This window comes from Ranitomeya imitator, chromosome 10 (genome assembly GCF_032444005.1).
Source record: "Ranitomeya imitator isolate aRanImi1 chromosome 10, aRanImi1.pri, whole genome shotgun sequence".
NCBI classification, from domain to species: Eukaryota; Metazoa; Chordata; class Amphibia; order Anura; family Dendrobatidae; genus Ranitomeya; species Ranitomeya imitator.
This window is the reverse complement of record NC_091291.1, coordinates 108,553,496-108,567,081: the sequence shown is the minus strand read 5'-3', so window position 1 is coordinate 108,567,081 and position 13,586 is coordinate 108,553,496. Positions and strand designations below refer to the sequence as shown.

The window sequence follows — 13,586 nt, the reverse complement described above, 5'->3', positions numbered from 1 at the left end:
GAGCTATCAGTGTACCATCAGGGAGTCATCAGTGAGCCATCAGTGTACCCTCAATGTACCATCAGTGAGCCATCAGTGTGCCACCAGTGAGCCATCAGTGTACCATCAATGAGCCATCAGTCAGCCATCAGTGTACCATCAATGAGCCATCAGTGTACCATCAATGAGCCATCAGTGTACCATCAATGAGCCATCAGTGAGCCATCAGTATGCCATCAGTGATCCATCAGTGTACCATCAGTGAGCCATCAGTGTGCCATCAGTGATCCATCAGTGTGCCATCAGTGAGCCATCAGTGTGCCATCAGTGATCCATCAGTGTACCATCAGTGTGCCAGTGTGCCATCAGTGAGCCATCAGTGTACCATCAATGAGCCATCAGTGTGCCATCAGTGAGCCATCAGTGATCCATCAGTGTGCCATCAGTGAGCCATCAGTGAGCCATAAGTGTACCATCAATGAGCCATCAGTCAGCCATCAGTGTACCATCAATGAGCCATCAGTGTACCATCAATGAGCCATCAGTGAGCCATCAGTATGCCATCAGTAATCCATCAGTGTACCATCAGTGAGCCATCAGTGTGCCATCAGTGAGCCATCAGTGTGCCATCAGTGTGCCATCAGTGAGCCATCAATGAGCCATCAGTGTGCCATCAGTGTACCATCAATGTACCATCAGTGTACCATCAATGAGCCATCAGTGAGCCATCAATGAGCCATCAGTGAGCCATCAATGAGCCATCAGTGTGCCATCAGTGTACCATCAATGATCCATCAGTGTTCCATCAATGAGCCATCAGTGTGCCATCAGTGAGCCATCAGTGTGCCATCAGTGAGCCATCAGTGTACCATCAATGAGCCATCAGTGAGCCATCAGTGAACCATCAGTGTACCATCAATGAGCCATCAGTGTACCATTAATGAACCATCAGTGTGCCATCAGTGAGCCATCAGTGTGCCATCAGTGAGCCATCAGTGTACCATCAATGAGCCATCAGTGAGCCATCAGTGATCCATCAGTGTACCATCAGTGTGCTATCAGTGTGCCATCAGTGAGCCATCAGTGTACCATCAATGAGCCATCAGTGTGCCATCAGTGAGCCATCAGTGTACCATCAATGAGCCATCAGTGTACCATTAATGAGCCATCAGTGTGCCATCAGTGAGCCATCAGTGTGCCATCAGTGTACCATCAATGAGCCATCAGTGTACCAGCAATGAGCCATCAGTGTGCCATCAGTGAGCCATCAGTGTACCATCAGTGTACCATCAGTGTGCCATCAGTGTACCATCAGTGAGCCATCAGTGTGCCATCAGTGAGCCATCAGTGTACCATCAGTGAGCCATCAGTGTGCCATCAGTGTACCACCAGTGAGCCATCAGTGTACCATCAGTGAGCCATCAGTGTGCCATCAGTGTGCCATCAGTGTACCATCAGTGAGCCATCAGTGTACCATCAGTGTACCATTAGTGAGCCATCAGTGTACCATCAGTGAGCCATCAGTGTGCCATCAGTGAGCCATCAGTGTACCATCAGTGTGCCATCAGTGAGCCATCAGTGTACCATCAGTGTACCATCAGTGAGCCATCAGTGTGCCATCAGTGTACCATCAGTGAGCCATCAGTGTACCATCAGTGTACCTTCAATGAGCCATCAGTGTGCCATCAGTGTGCCATCAGTGTACCATCAGTGAGCCATCAGTGTGCCATCAGTGTACCATCAGTGAGCCATCAGTGTACCATCAGTGTACCATCAGTGTGCCATCAGTGAGCCATCAGTGTGCCATCAGTGTACCATCAGTGAGCCATCGGTGTACCATCAGTGTACCTTCAATGAGCCATCAGTGTGCCATCAGTGTACCATCAGTGAGCCATCAGTGTGCCATCAGTGTACCATCAGTGAGCCATCAGTGTACCATCAGTGTACCATCAGTGTGCCATCAGTGAGCCATCAGTGTGCCATCAGTGTACCATCAGTGAGCCATCAGTGTACCATCAGTGTACCTTCAGTGAGCCATCAGTGTGCCATCACTGTACCACCAGTGAGCCATCAGTGTACCATCAGTGAGCCATCAGTGTGCCATCAGTGTACCATCAGTGTACCATCAGTGAGCCATCAGTGAGCCATCAGTGTGCCATCAGTGAGCCATCAGTGTACCATCAGTGTACCATTAGTGAGCCATCAGTGTACCATCAGTGAGCCATCAGTGTGCCATCAGTGAGCCATCAGTGTACCATCAGTGAGCCATCAGTGTACCATCAGTGTACCATCAGTGAGCCATCAGTGTACCATCAGTGAGCCATCAGTGAGCCATCAGTGTACCATCAGTGAGCCATCAGTGTACCATCAGTGTACCATCAGTGAGCCATCAGTGTACCATCAGTGAGACATCAGTGTACCATCAGTGAGCCATCAGTGTACCATCAGTGAGCCATCAGTGTACCATCAGTGAGCCATCAGTGTACCATCAGTGTACCATCAGTGAGCCATCAGTGTGCCATCAGTGTACCATCAGTGAGCCATCAGTGTACCATCAGTGAGCCATCAGTGAGCCATCAGTGTGCCATCAGTGAGCCATCAATGAGCCATCAATGAGCCATCAGTGTACCATTAATGAGCCATCAGTGTGCCATCAGTGTACCATTAGTGAGCCATCAGTGTACCATCAGTGAGCCATCAGTGTGCCATCAGTGAGCCATCAGTGTACCATCAGTGTGCCATCAGTGAGCCATCAGTGTACCATCAGTGTACCATCAGTGAGCCATCAGTGTACCATCAGTGAGCCATCAGTGTACCATCAGTGTACCTTCAATGAGCCATCAGTGTGCCATCAGTGTACCATCAGTGAGCCATCAGTGTGCCATCAGTGTACCATCAGTGAGCCATCAGTGTACCATCAGTGTACCATCAGTGTGCCATCAGTGAGCCATCAGTGTGCCATCAGTGTACCATCAGTGAGCCATCGGTGTACCATCAGTGTACCTTCAATGAGCCATCAGTGTGCCATCAGTGTACCATCAGTGAGCCATCAGTGTGCCATCAGTGTACCATCAGTGAGCCATCAGTGTACCATCAGTGTACCATCAGTGTGCCATCAGTGAGCCATCAGTGTGCCATCAGTGTACCATCAGTGAGCCATCAGTGTACCATCAGTGTACCTTCAGTGAGCCATCAGTGTGCCATTAGTGTACCACCAGTGAGCCATCAGTGTACCATCAGTGAGCCATCAGTGTGCCATCAGTGTACCATCAGTGTACCATCAGTGAGCCATCAGTGAGCCATCAGTGTGCCATCAGTGAGCCATCAGTGTACCATCAGTGTACCATTAGTGAGCCATCAGTGTACCATCAGTGAGCCATCAGTGTGCCATCAGTGAGCCATCAGTGTACCATCAGTGAGCCATCAGTGTACCATCAGTGTACCATCAGTGAGCCATCAGTGTGCCATCAGTGTACCATCAGTGAGCCATCAGTGAGCCATCAGTGTACCATCAGTGAGCCATCAGTGTACCATCAGTGTACCATCAGTGAGCCATCAGTGTACCATCAGTGAGACATCAGTGTACCATCAGTGAGCCATCAGTGTACCATCAGTGAGCCATCAGTGTACCATCAGTGAGCCATCAGTGTACCATCAGTGAGCCATCAGTGTACCATCAGTGAGCCATCACTGAGCCATCAGTGAGCCATCAGTGAGCCATCAGTGTGCCATCAGTGAGCCATCAATGAGCCATCAATGAGCCATCAGTGTACCATTAATGAGCCATCAGTGTGCCATCAGTGAGCCATTAGTGTGCCATCAGTGTACCATCAATGAGCCATCAGTGTACCAGCAATGAGCCATCAGTGTGCCATCAGTGAGCCATCAGTGTGCCATCAGTGTACCATCAGTGAGCCATCAGTGTGCCATCAGTGTACCATCAGTGAGCCATCAGTGTACCATCAGTGAGCCATCAGTGTGCCATCAGTGCGCCATCAGTGTACCATCAGTGTACCATCAGTGAGCCATCAGTGTACCATCAGTGAGCCATCAGTGTGCCATCAGTGAGCCATCAGTGTACCATCAGTGTACCATCAGTGAGCTATCAGTGAGCCATCAGTGTGCCATCAGTGAGCCATCAGTGTACCATCAGTGTACCATTAGTGAGCCATCAGTGTACCATCAGTGAGCCATCAGTGTGCCATCAGTGAGCTATCAGTGTACCATCAGTGAGCCATCAGTGAGCCATCAGTGTGCCATCAGTGAGCCATCAGTGTACCATCAGTGAGCCATCAGTGAGCCATCAGTGTGCCATCAGTGAGCCATCAGTGTACCATCAGTGAGCCATCAGTGTGCTATCAGTGAGCCATCAGTGTACCATCAGTGTACCTTCAGTGAGCCATCAGTGTGCCATCAGTGTACCATCAGTGAGCCATCAGTGTACCATCAGTGTACCATCAGTGTACCTTCAGTGAGCCATCAGTGTACCATCAGTGAGCCATCAGTGTGCCATCAGTGTACCAATCAGTGTACCATCAGTGTACCTTCAGTGAGCCATCAGTGTACCATCAGTGAGCCATCAGTGTGCCATCAGTGTACCATCAGTGTACCTTCAGTGAGCCATCAGTGTGCCATCAGTGTACCATCAGTGAGCCATCAGTGAGCCATCAGTGTACCATCAGTGAGCCATCAGTGTGCCATCAGTGTACCATCAGTGAGCCATCAGTGTGCCATCAGTGAGCCATCAGTGTACCATCAGTGAGCCATCAGTGTGCCATCAGTGAGCCATCAGTGTACCATCAGTGAGCCATCAGTGTACCATCAGTGAGCCATCAGTGAGCCATCAGTGAGCCATCAGTGTGCCATCAGTGTACCATCAGTGAGCCATCAGTGTACCATCAGTGTACCTTCAGTGAGCCATCAGGGTGCCATCAGTGTACCATCAGTGAGCCATCAGTGTGCCATCAGTGTACCATCAGTGTGCCATCAGTGTGCCATCAGTGAGCCATCAGTGTACCATCATTGTACCATCAGTGAGCCATCAGTGTGCCATCAGTGTACCATCAGTGAGCCATCAGTGTACCATCAGTGAGCCATCAGTGTGCCATCAGTGTACCATCAGTGAGCCATCAGTGTACCATCAGTGAGCCATCAGTGTACCATCAGTGTACCATCAGTGAGCCATCAGTGTGCCATCATTGTACCATCAGTGTGCCATCAGTGTACCATCAATGAGACATCAGTGTACCATCAGTGAGCCATCAGTGTACCATCAGTGTACCTTCATTGAGCCATCAGTGTGCCATCAGTGTACCATCAGTGAGCCATCAGTGTACCATCAGTGTGCCATCAGTGTACCATCAATGAGACATCAGTGTACCATCAGTGAGCCATCAGTGTACCATCAGTGTACCTTCATTGAGCCATCAGTGTACCATCAGTGTACCTTCAGTGAGCCATCAGTGTGCCATCAGTGTACCATCAGTGAGCCATCAGTGTACCATCAGTGAGCCATCAGTGAGCCATCAGTGTACCATCAGTGTACCATCAGTGAGCCATCAGTGAGCCATCAGTGTGCCATCAGTGAGCCATCAGTGTACCATTAGTGAGCCATCAGTGTACCATCAGTGAGCCATCAGTGTGCCATCAGTGAGCCATCAGTGTACCATCAGTGAGCCATCAGTGAGCCATCAGTGTGCCATCAGTGAGCCATCAGTGTACCATCAGTGAGCCATCAGTGAGCCATCAGTGTGCCATCAGTGAGCCATCAGTGTACCATCAGTGTACCATCAGTGAGCCATCAGTGTGCCATCAGTGAGCCATCAGTGTACCATCAGTGTACCTTCAGTGAGCCATCAGTGTGCCATCAGTGTACCATCAGTGAGCCATCAGTGTACCATCAGTGAGCCATCAGTGTACCATCAGTGTACCTTCAGTGAGCCATCAGTGTACCATCAGTGTACCATCAGTGAGCCATCAGTGTACCAATCAGTGTACCATCAGTGTACCTTCAGTGAGCCATCAGTGTACCATCAGTGTACCATCAGTGAGCCATCAGTGTGCCATCAGTGTACCATCAGTGAGCCATCAGTGTACCATCAGTGTACCTTCAGTGAGCCATCAGTGTGCCATCAGTGTACCATCAGTGAGCCATCAGTGAGCCATCAGTGTACCATCAGTGAGCCATCAGTGTACCATCAGTGAGCCATCAGTGAGCCATCAGTGAGCCATCAGTGTACCATCAGTGAGCCATCAGTGTACCATCAGTGTACCATCAGTGAGCCATCAGTGTGCCATCAGTGTACCATCAGTGAGCCATCAGTGTACCATCAGTGTACCTTCAGTGAGCCATCAGTGAGCCATCAGTGTACCATCAGTGAGCCATCAGTGTGCCATCAGTGTACCATCAGTGTACCATCAGTGTGCCATCAGTGAGCCATCAGTGTACCATCATTGTACCATCAGTGAGCCATCAGTGTGCCATCAGTGTACCATCAGTGAGCCATCAGTGTACCATCAGTGAGCCATCAGTGTACCATCAGTGTACCATCAGTGAGCCATCAGTGTGCCATCAGTGTACCATCAGTGTGCCATCAGTGTACCATCAATGAGACATCAGTGTACCATCAGTGAGCCATCAGTGTACCATCAGTGTACCTTCATTGAGCCATCAGTGTGCCATCAGTGTACCATCAGTGAGCCATCAGTGTGCCATCAGTGTACCATCAGTGTACCATCAGTGTGCCATCAGTGAGCCATCAGTGTACCATCAGTGTGCCATCAGTGTGCCATCAGTAAGCCATCAGTGTACCATCAGTGAGCCATCAGTGTGCCATCAGTGTACCATCAGTGAGCCATAAGTGTACCATCAGTGTACCATCAGTGAGCCATCAGTGTGCCATCAGTGTACCATCAGTGAGCCAACAGTGTGCCATCAGTGAGCCATTAGTGTACCATCAGTGAGCCATTAGTGTGCCATCAGTGTACCATCAATGAGACATCAGTGTACCATCAGTGTGCCATCAGTGTGCCATCAGTGTACCATCAATGAGCCATCAGTGTACCATCAATGAGACATCAGAGTGCCATCAGTGAGCCATCAGTGTACCATCAATGAGACATCAGTGTACCATCAATGAGCCATCAGTGTACCATCAATGAGCCATCAGTGTACCATCAATGAGCCATCAGTGAGCCATCAGTGTGCCATCAGTGTGCCATCAGTGTACCATCAGTGAGCCATCAGTGTACCATCAATGAGACATCAGTGTGCAATCTGTTTTTTTCCGGTATGACTTAAGAAAAATCAATACCAAAGCTTCTCCTATGTTTTGCAATATTAAACACGTACAGCACAAGGATGGCACACGGATGCGATCTGTGTGCTGTATGTGTTTTACACAGACCCATTAACATTATCAGCCCTTGTCATCCATTCTGCTGGTAAAAAACAGACATGTCTCTGTGTGGTTTGCACAGACACACAGTCTGCAAACACACGTACATGTGTGCAGCCTCAACGGTTAGAATGGGTGCAAGTGATATCCGTGAAAAAAATGGATGCCACACGTGCCTAAAACACTGACACATGAAGGGGCCTAAGGGTCTGTTTCCACGATCAGGAAACGCTGCGTGTCTGACGCTGCATAGAGCCGCAGCGTCAGACACGCAGCGTCCAGATGTTACAGCATAGTGGAGGGGATGTAATGAAATCCCGTCTCCACTATGCGTGGTAACACGCACGCGGCGACCCTGCGACTCCGGACATGCTGCGCGTCTTTTCAGATCGCAGCATGTCCGTATATCTTGCGGCGACGCTGCGTCGCCGCAAGATATAGCACAGGGCCCTATGGTGGGGAGCGATGATGCCGGATGTGTGCTGTGAACACATCCGGCATCATCGCGTCCCAGAAAGGGGGCGGGGCTTACCGCAGAGCGGCTAAGCCGCTCCGACGATACCGCCGGCCATCCTGAAAGTGGACACATAGCCTAAGAGACATCAGGAGCAGCATCAGAGACTCAGCTGTGGAATCTCAGGAGGGTGATAAAAGAACTGCACCTGGGGACAGGGGGTTTCTGAAACTGGAAAACCTCTTTAAAGAGGTTGTCTGGTCTAAACCTACAAGTATGTAGTCACTTTATATGACGGCAGACTTGTGAATCATCACATTGTGCACACTGCGAACTGTGAGGATTCACTATTGCCGACACAATGACTGCAGTAACGTCATTTGCATACATGCGGTCACAGGCAAACTAGATGGGCGCAACCTCACTCAATGCCACTATATTGAGCGAGGCCGGAAATAGTCTAGTCGGAATGTGGCCAGAAGTATGGAAATTGTATTATTGCGGGTCCTATAACCGACAAACTCCCAGCACCGGTGGATCCTCGCAGTGCGCACAATGTGAGGATTCACAAGTCTGCAGTCACAAAGTGCGACTGATACTATTTACTGAATTATAATAGACTGGTCATTTGACATTAAGAGTTCTGAAAACTTACACTGGGATTTAGAAGAAAATGGGGCAAAAGTGGTTTCCTTCCATTGGTTATAATGTGTCCCCCCATAGCTAGTGATAACTGTCCGATAAGGAGTTTGTTGATTTCCAACCCTTTGAGGACCATAAATTGATTCAATTAGTTCAATCTAATTCTATTTAGTTTAACAATATGGGACAAATTTATCCCTCGGTCCTCTCAAACGGGCTAATATGTAGAAAAATGGTTTCCAGTCTCGACAAGTCCTGATGTGTTAAAAGTCACCTGTGCTCTAATCGCTCAGCATTTTCTAATCATGCAGGGGGTTAGACCAGGAGATCAGAGCTGTGTCCTCACACACTGAGAAACCTAAGGCCGGTCTCACACGTCCAGATAATTCCGGTACTGGAAAAACCGGTACCGGAGTTATCCGTGTCCGTGTGCTCACATGGCACATCAGTGTGGCACACGTGCAGCAGCCGTGTGCCGCCCGTGTGCCGACTGGGTACCACATGGACCGTGCAGGAGACAGCGCTACAGTTAGGACTGTCCCCTGCCTTGGGTGCTGAATCCGGAATTCATTCCTTCTTCCCAGCAGCGTTAGCTGTAGAGAAGGAATGAAAAATCGTTGTTTTTTTTTCATTTTTTTTTGTTAAAATAAAGTTCCTGGTAATCTCCCCCTTCCCACCCCCTGTGCGCCCGCCCGCTGGCATTAAAATACTCACCCAGCTCCCTCGATGACTCCTCTCAGCACCGCAGCTCGTCCTGTATGAGCGGTCATGTGGTGCCACACATTACAGTGATGAATATACGGCTCCACCTCCCATAGGAGGCGCAGCCTCACTCAATGCACTGTATTGAGCGAGGCCGGAAATAGTCTAGTCGGAATGTGGCCAGAAGTATGGAAATTGTATTCTTGCGGGTCCCATGACCGACAAACTCCCAGCACCGGTGGATCCTCGCAGTGCGCACAATGTGAGGATTCACAAGTCTGCAGTCACAAAGTGCGACTGATACTATTTACTGAATTATAATAGACCATAGGGGTGGAGCCGCATATTCATCACTGTAATGTGCGGCATCACGTGACCGTTCATACAGGACAAGCTGTGGTGCTGACAGGAGTCATCGAGGGAGCTGGGTGAGTATTTTAATGCCAGCGGGCGGGCACACAGGGGGAGGGAGGCGGGAGCTGACCGGGAACTTTATTTTAACAAAAAAAAAATGATTTTTCATTCCTTCTCTCCAGCGAACGCTGCTGGGGAGAAGGAATGAATGGCGGCTTCAGCACCACATGCTGGGGGGACAGCGCTTACTGTAGCGCTGTCTCCTGCAGGTCCGTGTGGTACCCAGTCAGCACATGGGTGGCACACGGACAGCATCCGTGTGCGGTACGTGTTTACACGGACCCATTGACTTTAATGGGTCCGTGTGATCCATGCGTTCCCACAAACACTGACATGTCTTTGTGTTTTGCAAACGGACACACGGGCCGTGAAAACACGCTGACATGTGCAGAGACACATTGATTTTACTGTGTCTACGTGTGTCAGTGTCTCCGGTACGTGAGGAAACTGTCACCACATGTACCGGAGCCACTGACGTGTGAAACCGGCCTAAAATATGGTGGGAGCGTGTGCTCTTCCTGCTGTGTCGCTGTCGGCTTATGATTGGCCAACTCATACAGAGGTGAAATTTAAAATAAAAACAAAAAAAAACAAACATTTTATTCCGCTTTACAACCACTGTTACATCGTGTGTACAGTTCAACATCAAAAATTTGGTAAAAGATCCCTTTAAAATAAAGTAAAATATGCCAAAATCTTACAAAAAGTTACCCCCCCCCCCACCCCACTCTATCTAGGAGATTTAGTACTTACAGAGACTGCAGAGATAAAACTATCAATGAGGTAGTAGTCGGCACCACCGTGTGCGCTCAGATGTGCAGGCATGAAAGCTACAGTCTTTGCTAGATGCTGGGTCTTCTTGTTGGCCACAAAGTCAAACACTTCGATAGGACCCCGTCCACAGCAGCGTATTTCTCCCTGGAACAAGCAAAATATCCTTAGACTTGTCATGGTTAAATACGAACCTCACAAAGTGCTTATGGCCACCCGCTTTTCCAAAAGCTAAGGCCACGTTCAGTATTTGGTCAGTATTTTACCTCAGTATTTGTAAGCCAAAACCAGGAGTGGGTGATATATACAGAAGTGGTGCAGATGTTTCTATTATACTTTTCCTCTGATCGTTCCTCTCCTGGTTTTGGCTTATAAATACTGATGTAAAATACTGACCAAATACTGAACGCGTGAATGTGGCCTAATAGTCCTAGGAGGGAATAGGATGTATTTTCAAAGAGGAGAACTGCTTAGGCAGTGGTTTGTTTCATGAAAACAAAAGGATCGGCCATGGAAAGTGCATCTGCTCGATTCTTCTGTACCCAACATCATCTATCAGAGACAGTTGGTAAGCCCCATAGACTTCAGCGGGTCGCCAGTTCCTGCCAGGTTCTAATGTGTAGAGGGGCCTGATGGTGCCATGGCTCACATTTAGGCCGACGGTCACACCACCGTATATTTTCTCATCTGACAGAATCGGGAAGATTATGCTTATCACACTCTGATTACAGTGTGCCCTGATTTTCTTATTTTCTTGGATGTGGAGAAGATGGAAAATATATTTCTCCATCATCTCCATTCTGTCAGTCTGTGAAAATCAGACTGCTGAGATGTCATCCAAGCGCCGTCCAATTTTTTCCACAGACTGATTGACATGCATGACCAAGTGCGATCCAATCTTTTGTTAGATAACTTTAGGGTCAAATCTATTGTTGTCTGCACTCACTTGCCCTTATAGTGTTAATATATTATAACACCTTGAGAGGTGCTGGTCAGGTTTTCCTTTATTTATTTATTTAATTATATATATATATATATATATATATATATATATATATATATATATATATATATACATATATACATATATATATATATATATATACATATATATATACACATATATATATATATATATATATATATATATATAATTAAATAAATAGTGGGAAACCTGACCAGCACCTCTCAAGGGTGAACAGTTGCAAGCTGCGATGACTCCATTACACATAGAAATGAAACACAGCAGCACTCTTTATGAGCCAAGATATATGTAAACACTGAAAACATTAAATCCAAACTATATCACTACTCAGTAAGATTTACTTACCAAAATGAAGGTTCTTAGCGCATAAAGTGGCCAATTCATGTGTGCCCATCAACCATGGCAAGGTGACCTCCCTCTGATGGGTCCTATCCTACTGTATAGACCTCTCTTGAGCTTTGAACCTACAGTTAAAAGGACAAACATGTCTCTCCGGGCCATGAGCCTACAATTCAAATGGGTAACTAGAACTGATTAAAATCACCTTTAGGTTAATGGGAGGAGGTCAGAGTCAGGCTGGAGGCAGTCACACCTCCAATAGTAAAATATAGAAACCTGACCAGCACCTCCTATGTGCGAACAGGTTTTCCTTTATAGTTACTATTGGAGGTGTGACTGCCTTCTACCTGACTCTGCGCTCCTCTCATTAACCTTAAAGTGATTTTAATCACTTCTACTTGCCCATTTAAGTTGTAGGCTCATAGCCCGGGAGAGACACGTTTGTCCATTTAACTGTAAGAAACATGTCCAGTAGGATAGGACCCATGAGATGGAGGTCACCTTGCTGTGGTTGAGGAGTATACATGTATTATCCAATTTATGCGCTAAATACTTCCATTTTTTGTAAGTACATCTAATAGAATAACAATGCAGTTTAGAATTAATGTTTTCAGTGTTTATATTTCTTGACTCATATGGAGTGCTGCTGTGTTTCCTTTATGTATGTATATATATGATTTACAGAAGTATTTTGCACTTGTTTTTTTCATACAAACTATGTAAAGAAATACATTAGTAATGGAGAAAGATACAGTATATATAATAAAGGTATATAATGCAGAAGTATGTATGATTGAGATAGATAGATAGATGATAGATAATATATATATAGATAACAGATAGATAGATAGATAGATAGATAGATAGATAGATAATAGATAGATAATAGATAAATAGATAATAAATAGATGATAGATACATGATAGATAGATACCATAGATAGATAGATAATAGATAGATAATAGAAGGATAGATAACACATTAGATAGATAATAGATAGATAGATAATAGATAGATAGATAATAGATAGATAGATAGATAGATAGATAGATAGATAGATAGATAGATAATAGATAAATAGATAGATAATCGATATATAGATAATAGATAGATAGATAGATAGATAGATAGATAATAGATAGATAATAGATAGATAAATAGATAGATAGATAGATGATAGCTATATAGATAACAGATAGATAATAGATAGATAACAGATAGATAATAGATAACAGATAGATAATAGATAGATAGATAATAGATAGATAGATAACATATAGATAATAGATAGATAATAGATAGATAGATAACAGATAGATAATAGATAGATAGATAATAGATAGATAATAGATAGATAGATAATAGATAACAGATAGATAATAGATATATAGATAATAGATAACAGATCGATAATAGATAGATAACACATTAGATAGGCATTCTCAAGGCTTGAGAAAGGTTCACACTAAGAACAGAAACGTCACCATTATGTGCTATTAAAAGTCAGCCTTTTTCCTGTCTTTCCGCTGCTGTGCTGTCTCTATGTCTTCTATATATTTGGAGGATTGGTCTTTATCTGGGAGGCTCGACACACTCAATTTTCTGCTTTTTGCTGGTGCTACTCGCACGTTTTCCTTTTAGGTACACAGATGTATGACAGTTGCTGCTGAGAAAGATTTTGGACCCGAGTGTGAATGAACCAGCATAGAACGTTCTGAAAATCAGCACATTTTGTACACACATCTTTTTTGACTTAAGCCATTTTCACAGCAGTTTCGGGCAACTCTGTTGTGAATTCTGTGGTCAAGCTCCCTCCTGTGGTCATGAGTGGTACTTCGGCTGGTTCTGTCTATGAGCTTCCTCTGGTGGATGTGAGTGGGGCTGCGGCCTCTGAGTTTCCTTC

General features: G+C 46.2%; 1 protein-coding gene across 2 annotated transcripts in view; it reads right to left on the bottom strand.

Annotated features, from left to right (window-relative positions):
* LOC138651819 (putative oxidoreductase YteT) overlaps positions 1 to 13,586 on the bottom strand; it is a 242,781-nt gene that overhangs the window by 76,538 nt on the left and 152,657 nt on the right. For both annotated transcript variants that reach the window (XM_069742341.1, XM_069742340.1), the window contains exon 16: positions 10,342 to 10,506. In XM_069742341.1, coding sequence (XP_069598442.1) covers positions 10,342 to 10,506 — 165 coding nt within the window. The remainder of the gene's footprint in view (positions 1 to 10,341; positions 10,507 to 13,586) is intronic.